The sequence below is a fragment of the Gobius niger genome (genome assembly GCF_951799975.1).
Source record: "Gobius niger genome assembly, chromosome: 20".
NCBI lineage: Eukaryota > Metazoa > Chordata > Actinopteri > Gobiiformes > Gobiidae > Gobius > Gobius niger.
Window position 1 is genome coordinate 12189710 of NC_136871.1, and position 17921 is coordinate 12207630.

General features: G+C 39.1%; 1 protein-coding gene across 1 annotated transcript; it reads right to left on the reverse strand.

Moving 5' to 3' along the window:
* Positions 1–882: 882 nt before the first annotated feature.
* On the reverse strand, positions 883–6246 carry LOC306979834 (interferon-induced GTP-binding protein Mx-like). Its single transcript, XM_079578967.1, has 12 exons — positions 5999–6246; positions 4414–4551; positions 4186–4340; positions 3908–4046; positions 3629–3827; positions 3392–3470; positions 3197–3319; positions 2632–2773; positions 2401–2559; positions 1860–1936; positions 1442–1693; positions 883–1166 (listed from the first exon to the last, which is right to left on the reverse strand). Exons 1-12 carry the CDS (start codon positions 6186–6188, stop codon positions 942–944), a joined length of 1878 nt encoding a protein of 625 aa, XP_079435093.1. The 5' UTR covers positions 6189–6246; the 3' UTR covers positions 883–941.
* Between the last annotated feature and the right edge of the window lie 11675 nt (positions 6247–17921).

Sequence of the window (17921 nt, forward strand, 5' to 3'; positions counted from 1 at the left end):
TGTTCTTGGACTTTTTGCATCATAGAAAGTGCCTGGAAAAATCCTGATTATTATGGAGTAGTACTGCTTTGTTTATTGTCCTCAATTGTCCTTTGAATTTGACTAACCCTTTATGACAATGACAACTAGTTAGATTTGGAAACGATACAGAAATGTGTGCTATAATCTAATAAATCTATAATCTAAATTTAATTGATAAAAAATAAAGAAACTAGATTCATTTTAAGATTGTTAAATCAGTACCAATAGTAATTTCACAAGCTAACCACAAGAGTGCAGCATCACCCTGAACAGTGCAGTAGGGAGTTTAGGAACAAAGCTTACGTAAAAAATATATTTTTTGTTCCATAAATTAATTACATTTTGGAATAACAAGTTACACTTCCCAAGGCTTAAACAGCGTCTTGTTACAAAAGCGCATCATGTGCCTGCCATTTAATCATCTGAGAGAAATGGCTTATAATTTACCATAATAGTTCACAAGAAAAAGCTATGAGGACAGGAAGAAAAGGACTTTATTTATATAAATAAAGGTGAGAATGAAAAGACAAATGACCCCAGGCTCTTTTTTTCTTTAGCCTTTAAATACCCACTTGACTGAAGACATTTGTGAACAGTTTCACTAAAAAAAAAAAAAAGATTTTGAAGAATGTCACTGTTTGACCTCTTTTATTTACTGAATTATTTCATTTTGATGTCACATATGAAGCATAAAGAATTGGAATGTCATTTGTTTATTAACCCATAAATGAAACATGGCTCAAATTAAATTCTTAATGTACACGTTTCTCTTATTGTATAATGTTTCAGATCTAAGGAAAACATGTGATCTAAAATCTAAATGTTCAAAATGACCGAATAAAATAAAATAACTACTACTAAAATACAGTACATCTGCCATATAAATACGGTGTGAACAGAAGTGAAGTAGTAACAGATTATTACATCCCCATTAAGTATGCTCGCGCCTTCATGAGGCGTTTGTGACGACTCTGCAGAGCAGCTCTTTTGGTGCCTATGTCATAATCTTCTTTGAGCAGAACCTCCACATTGTCCTTGTCCTGGAGCATCTGCATCATCTGCCTGTGAAGATCTACGGCCAATTCTTGCAACATTTGGTAGCGAATGACCATTGGAATCTGGTCAGCTAATCGCTGGCTTGCAATCTGTAGGAGAAAAACAATATCATCAAAAACAGGCTTGTGTCTCTGAATAGGTGTTTTTACCGTATGATTTTTAAGACGGTAGCACTGAGGGAAAAGACAGGAAACAGAAAGACAGTAGTTAACATATGCATTGAAAAGATTGTTAGATACTTGGATATGTTTTCAGAGTGAGATGGCATGATACAAACAGGAGGGATTAGACGGATTAAAATGAGCTCTGTTGCTGAAGTCATGGAAAAGTCAAGTAATTTTAGTGACTGTAATTAGCTCCTTACTTGGTAATAGGATTTAAGATGCAACATGAGTTCTGTAAGTGTTGCCCTGTTGTCCATATAGTACACAAGGCTCCTGTGTTTGTGATGTTTGGGGCGTCTATCTTCTTCCTCATCTTCCTCCTGTTTTCTCTCAGTCAGGCTGTTGCTGTAGGTCCTGTCCTGGGTGTACACAATCATCTCCATTTTGAACTGTGTGCGCAGCATAACTTCTGCAGTCGTCTCCTTCTCTTGCTTTATTGAATCGATCTTGTTCTATCAAAGATAGCAGATGAAATATCACATAATATTACACATCGACTGGATCATAGAGACACAAATACTATCACTACTAACCCAACACCTGAACGCAAGTTCCTTGTACAATTGTACTATGACAAATAAAGCACAAACTTAAAAAAAAATATTAAAAAAATACTACCTTCGCTGTTTTCAGAAGATTTGGAAATCCAGTGAAGCTCATCTGGGCCAACTGCACGTACGCCTTCCTGATAGAATCTGCAAGAGGCAGAGGTACTTTTTTTTAGGATCCTTTTACATTTTTTTTCAACATCTTCTACATTAGGGCCTCAGTCAGGGTAAAGGGGTAAGATAAGATACTTGGAGAGATGTGTGTGGCCCCAAGAGTTAATTGGTCTTGCTGAAAGTTACAAACTCTCGCTGAAACGTCTACTAAAATGACTCTTCGGTCGAGCATTTTCAAGTGGTCTCTCGGTCGTCACATTTGATGACAGTCAGGTCAAGATTTTAGTGAAGGAGAAAATATATTTTGAGAGAGGAGGAAAGGAGGACATTTTTGTGCTAAGCAGTCTGACTAAAAGAGGAAGAGGAAGCCTCTGAAGAAACACGTGTAATGTCTCATTCAGCACAGTCTATTGACGACATCTACTTTCATGTTTTTCTATTCCATGTCTTTCTAATTGTGATGAGCAGGTCAGTCGAAGCTGCTGTCAGCTACATACCTCCTGCGTCCTTGAGCCTTTTAACAGCAGGCTCCTCTAACTGCTTGATCTGCTCCTTCACCATGGCCTCAAAAGTTTTATAGTTTATAAATCCAGGCAGCTCCTTCCCACGATAAGCGTCTTCATATATTTCTACCTCCTTCTCAATTTTGTCATTGACTGAAAGAAGAAACAAAAATAGTTCATTCTGTTTTCTGTACAACTAGAAGTTATATTTATATTTATACACACATTTGTCCCCTGATTTGTTCAGAATATTATTCCATTTTGCAAAGTCCTTTCTGAGTGCCGAAAAGACATTCATCTTGACCCCACACTTAAGTTCGTCACCTGTGGTTAAACTGAGAGCATCTTGAGTGAACGCTGTCACTTTCTGAAACACACAGATGATAATATTAATATAATAATTGGTGAAAAGGGCAGCCTGCAACAGTTATTTGAATGCATCTCTGTTCTAATAATGTATACCATGTAATGCATTATATCAAAAGTACATCCTTTTTTCAAACAATAACTCCAAATGAATTGTGTTATTTTAAACTCAACGTTGAAAAAAAAATCTATAAATAAAAAAGTTCGATTTCAAGTACACAATTTTACTCACTCCACATTAATTAAACATTCTAATGGTAAAGCATGAACATTACTCTACAGTACGGGGTATGCACATTTGAAATCTCAATAGAAATAGAGCCTTGAACATTGCAAATTGAGTGGCTAATCAATGGATAACATTGCAGACTTAATGTTTCTATGTTATGACATCCCACGCAAATCATAGTTATCCGGGGCTTACATCAATGAGGTAGATGAGCCTCTCCCCTGCATCAGAAGGTGGTCCGGAGCCGTATCTCTCCAGCTCCTCCTGTGTTTGGACGAGCTTCTCCTCTATCTGCTGTTCTAGCCGAGGCAGAGACCGCTACACAGCAAGAAATCACACAAATCCATCACAGAATCTGCCACAAGTTTATTTTAGTTCATTATGGCTCACCTCGATATGATGCACGAGCTCCAGGGTAAGCTTCTCTGCCAGTTTGGGGACAGTAGCAAATCCCTCCGTAAAGAGAGTGCTGCAATGGAATTAAAACATGTTCATTGCCCCCTGTTTGTTATCGGTCTGAAAATGATGTTTCTTGAACACATTTTTCATCTTCTAAGTGTCTTACGAGGTTTGACCCTGCCAGAAACTTTCCAATTTCTAATGCATAAAAATGTACAAGAAACATACTGAAAAAATGCATGGTCTCTAAAGAAGGCCTTCTCTTTCGCAATGGCTTCTGGCAGAGACACTTTATCCTTGATCTCCTTCTGGCCACGGCATCTGACGATCATGAACCCTTTCTTCAGGTTGATGACTTCATTATGTACAATGTCTACCACTGTCTCCTCTGTGCCTTTGTCCACCAGATCCGGTTTGGTCAAAATTCCTGAAGACAGACACAAAATTAACACATAACTCTATCGTGTTTAAAGCGCTCAGTCTGTAGCTGTGTTTTATGTGCTTTACCCAAAGTCCTCTCTCCATCAGGATCCACTTCCTGCGCCATCCTCAAAGCTTCTGTTGTAGCTATGTCCACATTACAGGGAACTACAACCAAACTGATGGTCTCTTGTTTCTTGATGATCCTCCAGATCAGTCTTTTTATCTGAAAAGTAATTCATATAACAAAATGACTTTTAACATTGGATTCTTCAATGAAACCCTCATTATCTAGATACCATATTTACACATCATGAACTTAAGTGACATGACGACTATTTAAATAAATGTGTTGCTTCACGAACAGTTTCTCCGATGTCTTCCCTTTGGCCATTGACAGCCACACGTGTGATTCCAGGCAGGTCAATCAGCGTCAGGTCAGGAACATCGGGAGAGGCGATCTCCAAACTGATGAGTTCTTCACTTATGTCCACACCGTCACCAGCTATTTGGTTCTGAGCTGGACACACACCAATAATAAAGAAATTGAGCAGGGATAAACTAATGTATTAAACTTATTTCAAACCATATACCTTCTCTGATTTTTTCCTCCACATCAGCTGGATCTTCTATTTCTTCTTCAAAATCTTGATATTTAATCTTCCCATACCACAACTCTCCATCTTTCCGTCTCTTCATCTTCAATTCAAGGGGACATCTTGTCACAATACCTGCAACAAGAGTGTAAGGATTTGAAATGTACTCATTACGGCAACAGTGTATACTTTATTTATGATAATAATTTAATTTATTATTTAATCTGACATATCTGACAGAATTAAAGAAGTTCAAGAATATTTATACGATCTACGAGTTTTTCATGTGTACACAATTTTAGACTACTTTAGTTTAGTTTTTCAGCAGGGATCTCCAGGAGCACCTGGTCGCTCTCCAGCTTTTACCAAGTAACTCCTCCTTCAGAGGAAACACTGGAGATTCAAAAAATATAAGAAGCAGTACAAAAACATTGATACAAACTTTAAAAACAAAGTAAAAATCAGTAAGAAACTAGAAAGAAATATCAAGAGGAAACTCAAAGTCATGATGAAACATCACCTTGGTTACTAAATCCCCAAGGTGAAGTCCACCAAGTCACATTCCTTAGTGTCTTTGAAGCATATATATATAACTCTTTGTCATTTTGGTAATATCAAAGTAGGGGGAGAAAGATTAGAGACCCCTGTAAGTTGCGACATGGCTGTAGCCTAGTCTTGGCTTTATAGATTTTTAGAGCAGTACTGAGCTGGGGGTCTCAAGATGATTTCAAGATATAAAAAAGAGAAATGGTTTATTGAGTATAATTCTTAATTAAAAACAGCACAGAAGTGAACAAGAAATACATGGAACTAAAACAGATTTGAAACAGAAGAGATCACTCCAGATCCGACTATGTGGCATTTGACCAATCAGCAGAGAACTTCCTGTTTTCTCTTAAGTCTGAAAAAGATTCAAGTCTGGCTAAATACATTTCTTTACATAACTTGAAAACTAACCACGGTAAGTTGACGAAACTCACACATTTTATTGGTTAATACTTGTGCTCAGTGATGATGACATATGTGTTGGTTTTGGAGGATGTAGTGAAATAAGTGAAATTACAGCATGAAAAATATTCACGTGAAAATGTTCACTTAAACCCATATTTGGTCCATATTTGGACATGCCCGTTGCACCTATCATTCATACTTACAGTATTTTCAAGAATAAACCCGAGGACTATGGTTTCATGTTGCCAAAAGTTATTTTTAGGCAAACAAAACTGGATGTGACTGACCCCTCCCACTGCAAGTAAAGCACAATCACATTACAAAAGATCTTGCCTATGACAGGTATGATCAATCAAACTTCAATATAATAAAACTTAACTGAATAACAGCACTCCCCAAGTCATGAAAGTACTTTTTGTATATTTTATTTAAACCTTTGTATATTTGTGTTACCCCTTAAAGTGCAATGAACTAAACCTATGGTAACTTCGTGTACAGTATTTTTTTTTTTTTTTTACCAATACATTGAAATAATTCATTTCAAAGTATTTCAATGAGTGCCCTATAAAGGGTTAATTAAGCCGGCTACAAGTTGAGTTAGTACAATACAGCACAAGAGTTGTCTACCCACCACTTCCTCTTGGCAGCGCAACTCCAGACAGCGCCTCCAGCACAGAGCTCTTGCCCGAGCTTTGGTCTCCAATGACGGCGATGGCGGGAAGAGCCAGGTCCTGCTCCACTCCCAGAGAGCGGAGCGAGTCAATGAGGTCAATGCAGGGACGCACTTTCTCCTCGTACTGCTGATTCAGCGTGTTACTCATGTTGTTTGTTACCTTTCCAAAATCTCTGCCTTGATATCAAAATGTGAACCGCACAGGAAGAAGAAGAGGCTAAAATGATGATGCGCTTTTAACGCGCATAGCGCACAGTGTTAGTCACCCGCCTTTCATTGAATGGGTGAAACGAAACAGAAACTTAGTCGTTCTCATAAGTCATAGGCTTAATGTCATGGGGGGGGGGGGGGGGGAATCCACAAAAGGTAGTTTAGCAGCTCAGTGTGTGACATTATTACAACTCCTCCTCTGGCCTGCTTCCCGAGTTGGACTGTATGCTCATTGGCTGTCAGCGCAGTAAAGGCAGAGTACCTGGTGCATGGGGGGAAGGCTATACATTCAGTTTACGAAGAATAGAAACTTACCTTTTCTTTAAAAAATAAATAAAAAAATAGCCTATTATTATTGTGGCGCTGGATTGAGCAGCCTTGAATGTATCTAATTAAGTACGCCTAATTATGAATACAAATAAATAATAAAGAAACAATTCTACTTCAATGGTAGAACTTATTGTGCTGAAGTAGCAGTATAATGTAAGAAAAAAGAGTAAAAAAGTACTAGGAGAAATTGTATGAGTAACTGAGAGTTCTTTTTTTTAAAAAAAATTTAAAGTCGGATTTCAGTAAGCAACATAATAAACTACAAGAAACCAAACATAAAATGAAGTGAAAATTCTCATTTACAGTGGTGTGCAAAAGTTTGGGCACCCTTGTAAATTGTCATGATTTTCCTTTTTAAATCATTGATTTTCTGGATAAGAAATTTCTGTTAAATACATCATATAGGAGACAAACAGTGATATTTGAGAAGTGAAATGTGCAAATATTTTGGCACCGCAAAAGGAAAAATGACCTGAATATTTCTTGCATTCTCTTTTTGCAGAAACAACAGCCTCTAAACGCTTTCTATAGCTTACAAATAGAGTCTGGATTCTGGCGGAAGATATTTTGGACCATTCTTCTTTACAAAACATCTCCAGTTCATGGACAGCCCGCTTTAAATCACACCACAAAGTTTCAATAATATTCAGGTCTGGGGACTGAGATGGCCATTCCAGAACGTTGTACTTGATCCTCTGCATGAATGCCTTAGTAGAATACTTAAAATACCCTTTCTCATGATTGGATTCACCAGTGTATGGAGGTCAAGGGTCACTGAGATAACCAAACCAATTTTGAGTTCTAATAGTTAGTGCTAAAGGTATTGAAATCGATAAAATGACTAGGGTGCCTAAATATTTGCACATGCCTAATTTTGTTTAAATAATTCTTGCACACTTTTCATAAATCATATAAACTTTATTTCACTTCTCAAATATTACTGTGTTTGTCTCATATATGTTATATTTAACTGAAATTTCTTACCCGGACAACCAATGATTTTAAAGGAAAATCATGAAAATTTACAGGGATGCCCAAACTTTTGCATACCACTGTAAAAAAGAAATGCCCTGAATAAAAAGTAGCAATAACTCTGTAGAATGTAGCACATCAAACACAATCATATTTGTAACTTAAAGGTGAGTGCACACACTTGAGTAAATACTTGAGTACACACCGCCTTTGTCCACATTATTCTATAAAAAAAAATCCAATTGTTGCCTCAAATTACACCTTAACAAATCTCTGAGGAAAATTTCAGCAAAAATCTACAGCTCAGACAACAAAATCCGTGCTTTTGTCAGACGCTTGAAGCGACTTTGGGTCTTGTCTCTTTTCTGATTAACGCTGGCGTCCTCTTTCAGAAAGGCGCTGGTGTCAGGTTTGTTTTGAAGCACCTGCAGCATGTCCTTCTGTAGCTGAGTAGCCAACTCCTGCAACATGTGGTACCGGATAACCAGTGGGATCTGACCTGCCAGTCGCTGAGAGGCAATCTGAAATCATCATCAAAATATCAACAAAACTTGTTCATACCCACATTTCCTATTGACTTAATCATTTAATTTTCAGTTGCCCTAAAGAAACCACAGCTAGGGCCATTGACAGTCAGGCCCCTCTGGTTCTGGGCCTTCCTCAACTAATCCACATTTTATTTCCTTTCGGTCTCTGTTGTTTTTAAAGTAATCCAAAAAAAAGGAAGTAAACCATGTTGATTTGACTTTGAGCATTGCTCAACCAAACTACTTGGGAGACTTACATGGTAATATGATTTCAGCTGGACCATCATGTTGTTTAGGATGTCACACTTATTACTGGTGGTGCCACTAGTTACATGCATGTCTTCCATCTTTGTGTTCTTACACATGTTGTCCCCTGTATGGACAAACTGTTCCATCTTAAAGTGCATTCTCACTGTGGATTCTGCTGCCTTTTCCTTTGCTGAACGGATGGCATTAATCTTCACCTAAAAAAAAGAATTTTAGTATAAATGTATGATTACAGTGCACTTTTAACAGCCAACATGACAAAGAGACCTGAGCACTATTCTGAAGGTTTAAGAAACCACCAAAGCTGTTCTCCACTAGCTTTCCAAGTTCTATTTTAACAATTTCTGGAAAAGGAGAGAGGGGCATTAGAAATATACATAATAATAATAATATTCTACAAAGGGCATGCCTGCCACATCCTTGAGTGTCAAAACTGCAGGTTCCTCCAGAAGTCTGATGTGTTCTTTGACCATGCCCTTGAAGGAGTTATAGTTGATGAAGCCTGACTGCATTCTGTCTGAGTGCTTCAGTTCATACTGGGACACCTCTTCATCAAGGTTCCAACAGACTACAAATCAAAATGGTCAATAAGTTTATTGCCTTTTGTCCAGTGGCTTACTCTGTGTGTATACTTACAGGTGTCTTCAGCGTTTCGTACAATATCTCTCCATTCACTAAATATTTTCGTGTCAATGAGTTCCAGGAGATCTCCAGTTAGAAAATTGCTGGTGTCCTCAGTGAATGATGTGACCTTCTAAAACACAAAAGAGCAATAGTATTCTCGAAATGACTGGTGTGTAAATTAGTTTTCCCACATCATTGAGGAAAGTCAGTCTTCCAGCTTCATCAGAAGGGGGAGCCGTTCCATATGCTCTCAGCTCTGCATTGTCTTGAAGTAAGGCTTGCTTTATCTGTTCCTTCAGTGTGGGGAAAGTCTTCTAAAAATGAAAATGTATATTTCAGAAAAAGCTTTACTAAAATACACTCTTTTGTGGTGTACCTACTTCATTACTAAAATACACTCTTTTGTGGTGTACCTACTTCAATAAGGCGATGTAGCTCTAGAGTGAGTCTTTCAGCCAGCTTAGGCACAGTTGCGTCACCATCCTCATACAGTGTCCTATATGTGTAGGTATGATGTACACAATGGAATAATGCGTATTAGTAGTTTGGAGGTACATAACATAATAAGACATGAGAGGGTCATGGTCACCTTATGTACCCCCAAACCAATAACACACATTATTCCATTGTGTATGTAGTACATAGAAAGTTATTACACATTACATTGTACTGAAATTGGTAGGTACAGCGTAAAAAAAAAGGAAATATAATAAATAAAATAAACATATTTCAAAATGTTACAATAATAAGAAAAAAAATCATTTCTACTAATCTCTAAAACCAACCTTTATGTAAACCACACATTATTGAGTTCGCATCAAGTCTATTGAAAATCATGCACATTTTTGTTTTAACTTTTAAAATGGAGCTACTGAACCTAGGCGTCTAATAATGTATAAAGAAAGTCTTTTAGCAAAACTTACGCAAAAAAGTCATGGTCTTTGAAGAAGGCTTTCTCTTTCTTGATTGCATCCATCACATTGGTCTCCTGATCCAGACACTTGACAATTATGTAGCCCTTCTTCAAAGGGAGGACCTTGTTTTGCACAATGTCCACAATGACCCTTTCTCTGCCTTTGTCAACAAGATCAGCTTTAGTCAGAAGACCTGGTGGAAAAGAAATAGTTGGTTACCTGTGCATTTCCAAAGTTACCTGTATAATCATCACACGAGTGATCTTACCGAGAGTTCTCAATCCATTGGGATCCACTGCTTTTACAAGCTCCATGACCTTTGTTTTTGCTATAGTCACATTACAAGGAACGACTACCAGAATGAAGATACATTCGTTTGTTAGTAATGATTTGAGGAAAGATGTAATTTTCACCTGAAAAAAAGATATTAATAATCAGTAATCTTACAAGACATAGAGGAGAACTGTATGGGTTTAGTCAGTCACTTGGCACAACTGGACCTCAGATCAAATTTTTACTCTCAACTTGACGGATGATATAGTGCAGTTAAAAATGTGAAACAAATATAACATCAGTCAGTAAGTGACATATGAGATTCCCCTATACGATAGATACGATATATTAACATTTACTCAAATATACATATTTAAGAGGGGAAATGTTTTGCAATATTTCGCCTTAGTCTTGGCCTTCAAATTCTCAGCTTGGATGTACACTTCAACACTAAAATGAAGTGTAACAGCAAACACATGTGTTTCCCACAATTTAAGGAAAGATTACACAGCTGTAATTGTTACTATTCTTGTACAGCACTTTGGTCGACTATGGTTGTTTTAAATGTGCTTTATAAATAAAATTGACATTGACATTGTAATAAGAGGGACATACCTGAGCTTTCTGCTCAGTGGGGATTCTTGGTAGGTCCATAAGTGTTAGATTAGGAACATTGGGTGAGGCAATCTCCAATGTGACAAAACCTTCACTTGATTCAGAAAAGTTCCAAGGCACAACTGTTGAAAATCACACATTAAACAGAACAGCATATTAACTTAGAACAAGTCAGAGCAAAAAGCATGATTAATGTCACCTTCTTCAATTCCAGTCCGTACATCCTTCAGGTTAGATATGCTCTTTTGTTTAACTATTTTATCAAATTTCTGGTGTGTGATTAGACCACAACAATCATCCTCCACTTTGGTTCTCTTCATCTGCAGGACAAAGGGGTATTTCCGACCTACAGGTATAAGAAAGACGATTCTCACAACTTCAACTTAAAGTGATTTCTTTTTTTTCTTTTTTCTTTTTTTTCAAACATAGCTCTATAACCAAAACAGCACTGTTTTTGTCCTGGGGCTGATTTTTGCACGTTGTGTTTCAAAATCGAGTTGCAGTAGCATTATTGAAATAAGAAAAACACTAAAGTCAAGGCTACCTCTTGGCAGCTTCAGTCCAGAACTGCGGTCAAGTGAGCCGTCATCCGCAAAATGCCAGTCAAGCCAGCCGTAATGTTGTTTTGTAGTGCGCGATTATTGCCGCTAGCACGGTAGGCCAATGGGCTCAGGTTTAGGGACCGTCAACAATGTATTGTACGTTCTTTTAAGCGTAGATTATTACAACGACTGCACTAGGCCAATGCACTGAATAATAGGGACCGTCAACAAAATAATGTACGTGTAGACTACTGCGAATACGCGAGACCAATGTACGGAGAATTAGGGACCGTCAACAATGTAATTTCTCCTCTAAAAATTGAATCTTTCCGACATTTCGGATGGTATTAAAGAGTCCTTTGAAAGGTTTCACTCATTTCTCTGTGGGTTATTGTTAGTCACCTCTCACACTCACTATGTGCATAATATGACCCAATTCCACTGTATAATTTATGAATAAATACACTACCAATATGCCTATTTGGTCATTTTGAACATGTCACTAAAGCTCCTTTTTCTAACATATAGGGAAGGTTTTAAAGAGTCCTTTGAAAGGTTTCACTAATTTCTCCGTGGCTAATTGTTACTCACCTCTCACACTCACAATGTGACTAATTTGACCCAATTTCACTGTATAATTTATGAATAAATACACCACCAATATGCCTATTTGGTCATTTTGAACATGTAACAAAAGCTCCTTTTTCTAACATATAGGGAAGGTTTTAAAGAGTCCTTTGAAAGGTTTCACTAATTTCTCAGTGGCTAATTGTTACTCACCTCTCACACTCACAATGTGACTAATTTGACCCAATTTCACTGTATAATTTATGAATAAATACACTACCAATATGCCTATTTGGTCATTTTGAACATGTAACAAACGGTCCTTTTTCTTACATATAGGGAAGGTTTTAAAGAGTCCTTTGAAAGGTTTCACTAATTTCTCAGTGGGTAATTGTTACTCACCTCTCACACTCACTATGTGCCTAATTTGACCCAATTTCACAGTATAATTTATGAATAAATTTACAACCAACATGACGTCATTTTGAACATGTAGCAAAAGCTCCTTTTTCTTACATATAGGGAAGGTTTTAACGAGTCCTTTGAAAGGTTTCACTCATTTCTCAGTGGGTAATTGTTACTCACCTCAAAACACTCACTATGTGCCTAATTTGACCCAATTTCACTGTATAATTTATGAATAAATGCACAACCAACATGACTGGTCATTTTGAACATGTAACAAAAGCTCCTTTTTCTTACATATAGGGAAGGTTTTAAAGAGTCCTTTGAAAGGTTTCACTAATTTCTCAGTGGGTAATTGTTACTCACCTCTCACACTCACTATGTGCCTAATTTGACCCAATTTCACTGTATAATTTATGAATAAATACACAACCAACATGACGTCATTTTGAACATGTAGCAAAAGCTCCTTTTTCTTACATATAGGGAAGGTTTTAACGAGTCCTTTGAAAGGTTTCACTCATTTCTCAGTGGGTAATTGTTACTCACCTCTCACACTCACTATGTGCCTAATTTGACCCAATTTCACTGCACAATTTATGAATAAATACACTACCAATATGCCTATTTGGTCATTTTGAACATGTAACAAAAGCTCCTTTTTCTTAGATATAGGGAAGGTTTTAAAGAGTCTTTTGAAAGGTTTCACTCATTTCTCAGTGGGTAATTGTTACTCACCTCTCACACTCACTATGTGCCTAATTTGACCCAATTTCACTGCACAATTTATGAATAAATACACTACCAATATGCCTATTTGGTCATTTTGAACATGTAACAAAAGCTCCTTTTTCTTAGATATAGGGAAGGTTTTAAAGAGTCCGTTGAAAGGTTTCACTCATTTCTCAGTGGGTAATTGTTACTCACCTCTCACACTCACTATGTGCCTAATTTGACCCAATTTCACTGCACAATTTATGAATAAATACACTACCAATATGCCTATTTGGTCATTTTGAACATGTAACAAAAGCTCCTTTTTCTAACATATAGGGAAGGTTTTAAAGAGTCCTTTGAAAGGTTTCACTAATTTCTCAGTGGCTAATTGTTACTCACCTCTCACACTCACAATGTGACTAATTTGACCCAATTTCACTGTATAATTTATGAATAAATACACTACCAATATGCCTATTTGGTCATTTTGAACATGTAACAAACGGTCCTTTTTCTAACATATAGGGAAGGTTTTAAAGAGTCCTTTGAAAGGTTTCACTAATTTCTCAGTGGGTAATTGTTACTCACCTCTCACACTCACTATGTGCCTAATTTGACCCAATTTCACTGCACAATTTATGAATAAATACACTACCAATATGCCTATTTGGTCATTTTGAACATGTAACAAAAGCTCCTTTTTCTAACATATAGGGAAGGTTTTAAAGAGTCCTTTGAAAGGTTTCACTAATTTCTCAGTGGCTAATTGTTACTCACCTCTCACACTCACAATGTGCCTAATTTGACCCAATTTCACTGCACAATTTATGAATAAATACACTACCAATATGCCTATTTGGTCATTTTGAACATGTAACAAAAGCTCCTTTTTCTTAGATATAGGGAAGGTTTTAAAGAGTCCGTTGAAAGGTTTCACTCATTTCTCAGTGGGTAATTGTTACTCACCTCTCACACTCACTATGTGCCTAATTTGACCCAATTTCACTGCACAATTTATGAATAAATACACTACCAATATGCCTATTTGGTCATTTTGAACATGTAACAAAAGCTCCTTTTTCTAACATATAGGGAAGGTTTTAAAGAGTCCTTTGAAAGGTTTCACTAATTTCTCCGTGGCTAATTGTTACTCACCTCTCACACTCACAATGTGCCTAATTTGACCCAATTTCACTGCACAATTTATGAATAAATACACTACCAATATGCCTATTTGGTCATTTTGAACATGTAACAAAAGCTCCTTTTTCTTAGATATAGGGAAGGTTTTAAAGAGTCTTTTGAAAGGTTTCACTCATTTCTCAGTGGGTAATTGTTACTCACCTCTCACACTCACTATGTGCCTAATTTGACCCAATTTCACTGCACAATTTATGAATAAATACACTACCAATATGCCTATTTGGTCATTTTGAACATGTAACAAAAGCTCCTTTTTCTTAGATATAGGGAAGGTTTTAAAGAGTCCGTTGAAAGGTTTCACTCATTTCTCAGTGGGTAATTGTTACTCACCTCTCACACTCACTATGTGCCTAATTTGACCCAATTTCACTGCACAATTTATGAATAAATACACTACCAATATGCCTATTTGGTCATTTTGAACATGTAACAAAAGCTCCTTTTTCTAACATATAGGGAAGGTTTTAAAGAGTCCTTTGAAAGGTTTCACTAATTTCTCCGTGGCTAATTGTTACTCACCTCTCACACTCACAATGTGCCTAATTTGACCCAATTTCACTGCACAATTTATGAATAAATACACTACCAATATGCCTATTTGGTCATTTTGAACATGTAACAAAAGCTCCTTTTTCTTAGATATAGGGAAGGTTTTAAAGAGTCCGTTGAAAGGTTTCACTCATTTCTCAGTGGGTAATTGTTACTCACCTCTCACACTCACTATGTGCCTAATTTGACCCAATTTCACTGTATAATTTATGAATAAATACACAACCAACATGACGTCATTTTGAACATGTAGCAAAAGCTCCTTTTTCTTACATATAGGGAAGGTTTTAACGAGTCCTTTGAAAGGTTTCACTCATTTCTCAGTGGGTAATTGTTTCCTTCCCCATATGTAAGAAAAAGGACCCCGAGGCGACACCAGGCCAGCTTGGAGACATAGTCCCACCACCGTGTCCTGGGTCTTCCACGAGGCCTTGTCCCACTAGGACATGCCTGGAACACCTCCCGCGGGAGGCGACCAGGAGGCATCCGGAACAGATGCCCGAGCCACCTCAGCTGGATCCTTTCGACGTGAAGGAGCAGCGACTCTACTCCGAGCTCCTCCCGGGTAACTGAGCTCCTCACCCGATCTCGAAGGGTTCGCCCAGCCACCCTGCGGAGGAAACTCATTTTGGCCGCTTGTATTCGCGATCTTGTCCTTTCGGTCATGACCCAAATCTCATGACCATAGGTGAGGGTGGGAACGTAGATCGATCGGTAAATCGAGAGCTTTGCCACCCGACTCAGCTCCCTCTTCACCACGACAGACCGATACATCAACCGCATCACTGCTGACGCTGTCGATCTCACGCTCCATCCGTCCCTCACTCGTGAACAAGACCCCGAGATACTTGAACTCCTCCACTTGAGGTAAGGACTCCCCACCGACCTGTAGAGGGGAAGCCACCTTTTTCCGGTGGAGAACCATGGCCTCAGATTTGGAGGTGCTGATCCTCATCCCGGCCGCTACACACTCGGCTGCAAACCGCCCCAGAGCGCGCTGAAGGTCCTGGTTTGTTGAAGCCAACAGCACAACATCGTCTGCAAACAGTAGAGATGAGATCTTGAGGCTCCCAAACCAGACACCCTCCGGCCCCTGACTGCGCCTAGAAATTCTGTCCATAAAAGTAATGAACAGAACCGGTGACAAAGGGCAGCCCTGGCGGAGACCAACACGCACCGGGAACAGGTCTGACTTACGGTCAGCAATGCGAACCAAGCTCCTGCTGCGGTCATACAGGGAACGGACAGCCCTTAACAGAGGGCCCCAGACCCCATACTCCCGGAGCACCCCCCACAGGGCACCACGAGGGACGCGGTCGAACGCCTTCTCCAGGTCCACAAAACACATGTGGACTGGTTGGTCGAACTCCCACGAACCCTCGAGCACCCGATGAAGGGTATAGAGCTGGTCCAGTGTGCCACGACCAGGACGAAAACCGCATTGTTCCTCCTGGATCCAAGGTTCAACTATCGGCCGGATCCTCCTCTCCAGCACCCTGGAGTAGACCTTACCGGGGAGGCTAAGGAGGGTGATTCCTCTGTAATTGGAACACACCCTCCGATCCCCCTTTTTAAAGAGAGGGACCACCACCCCGGTCTGCCAATCCAGGGGCGCTGTCCCCGACCGCTACGCGATGTTGCAGAGATGTGTCAGCCAAGACAGTCCTACAACATCCAGAGACTTAAGGTACTCAGGACGAATCTCATCCACCCCCGGAGCCCTGCCACCGGGGAGCTTTCTCACCACCTCGGTGACTTCAGCCTGGGTGATGGACAAGCCCACCTCAGAGTCCCCAGCCTCTGCTTCCTCATTGGAAGACGTGACGACGGGATTGAGGAGGTCCTCGAAGTACTCCTTCCACCGACCGACGACATCCACAGTCGAGGTCAGCAGCTCCCCACCCGCACTGTATACAGTGTTGGTGAAGCACCGCTTCCCCCTCCTGAGGCACCGGATGGTTTGCCAGAATCTCTTCGAGGCCAACCGATAGTCTTCCTCCATGGCCTCCCCGAACTCCCCCCAGACCCGAGTTTTAGCCTCCGCGACCGCACGAGCTGCAGCACGCTTGGCCTGCCGGTACCTCTCAGCTGCCTCAGGAGTCCCATACGCCAACAAGGCCAGGTAGGACTCCTTCTTCAGCTTGACAGCATCCCTTACTTCCGGGCGCCACCACCGGGTTCGGGGATTGCCGCCGCGACAGGCACCAGAGACCTTACGGCCACAACTACGAGGAGTAACAATTACCCACTGAGAAATTAGTGAAACCTTTCAAAGGACTCTTTAAAACCGTCCCTATATGTAAGAAAAAGGAGCTTTTGTTACTTGTTCAAAATGACCAGTCATGTTGGTTGTGCATTTATTCATAAATTATACAGTGAAATAGGGTCAAATTAGGCACATAGTGAGTGTGAGAGGTGAGTAACAATTAGCCACAGAGAAATTAGTGAAACCTTTCAAAGGACTCTTTAAAACCTTCCCTATATGTTAGAAAAAGGAGCTTTTGTTACATGTTCAAAAAGACCAAATAGGCATATTGGTAGTGTATTTATTCATAAATTATGCAGTGAAATTGGGTCAAATTAGTCACATTGTGAGTGTGAGAGGTGAGTAACAATTAGCCACAGGGAAATTAGTGAAACCTTTCAAAGGACTCTTTAAAACCGTCCCTATATGTAAGAAAAAGGAGCTTTTGTTACTTGTTCAAAATGACCAGTCATGTTGGTTGTGCATTTATTCATAAATTATACAGTGAAATAGGGTCAAATTAGGCACATAGTGAGTGTGAGAGGTGAGTAACAATTAGCCACAGAGAAATTAGTGAAACCTTTCAAAGGACTCTTTAAAACCTTCCCTATATGTAGGAAAAAGGAGCTTTAGTGACATGTTCAAAATGACCAAATAGTCATATTGGTAGTGTATTTATTCATAAATTGTGCAGTGAAATTGGGTCAAATTAGGCACATAGTGAGTGTGAGAGGTGAGTAACAATTACCCACTGAGAAATTAGTGAAACCTTTCAAAGGACTCTTTAAAACCTTCCCTATATGTTAGAAAAAGTAGCTTTTGTTACATGTTCAAAATGACCAAATAGGCATATTGGTAGTGTATTTATTCATAAATTACACAGTGAAATTGGGTCAAATTAGTCACATTGTGAGTGTGAGA

What these genes read in the sequence shown, in the direction of transcription:
- LOC306979834 (XM_079578967.1), bottom strand. Translation starts at nt 6,188, where the DNA reads ATGAGTAACACGCTGAATCAGCAGTACGAGGAGAAAGTGCGTCCCTGC. An exon ending in GGAGGAAAAAATCAGAGAAG is followed by an intron (nt 4,341 to 4,413) that starts GTATATGGTTTG and finishes GTGTGTGTCCAG; the next exon opens with CTCAGAACCAAATAGCTGGT. An exon ending in AGCTCGTGCATCATATCGAG is followed by an intron (nt 3,320 to 3,391) that starts GTGAGCCATAAT and finishes CTTGCTGTGTAG; the next exon opens with CGGTCTCTGCCTCGGCTAGA.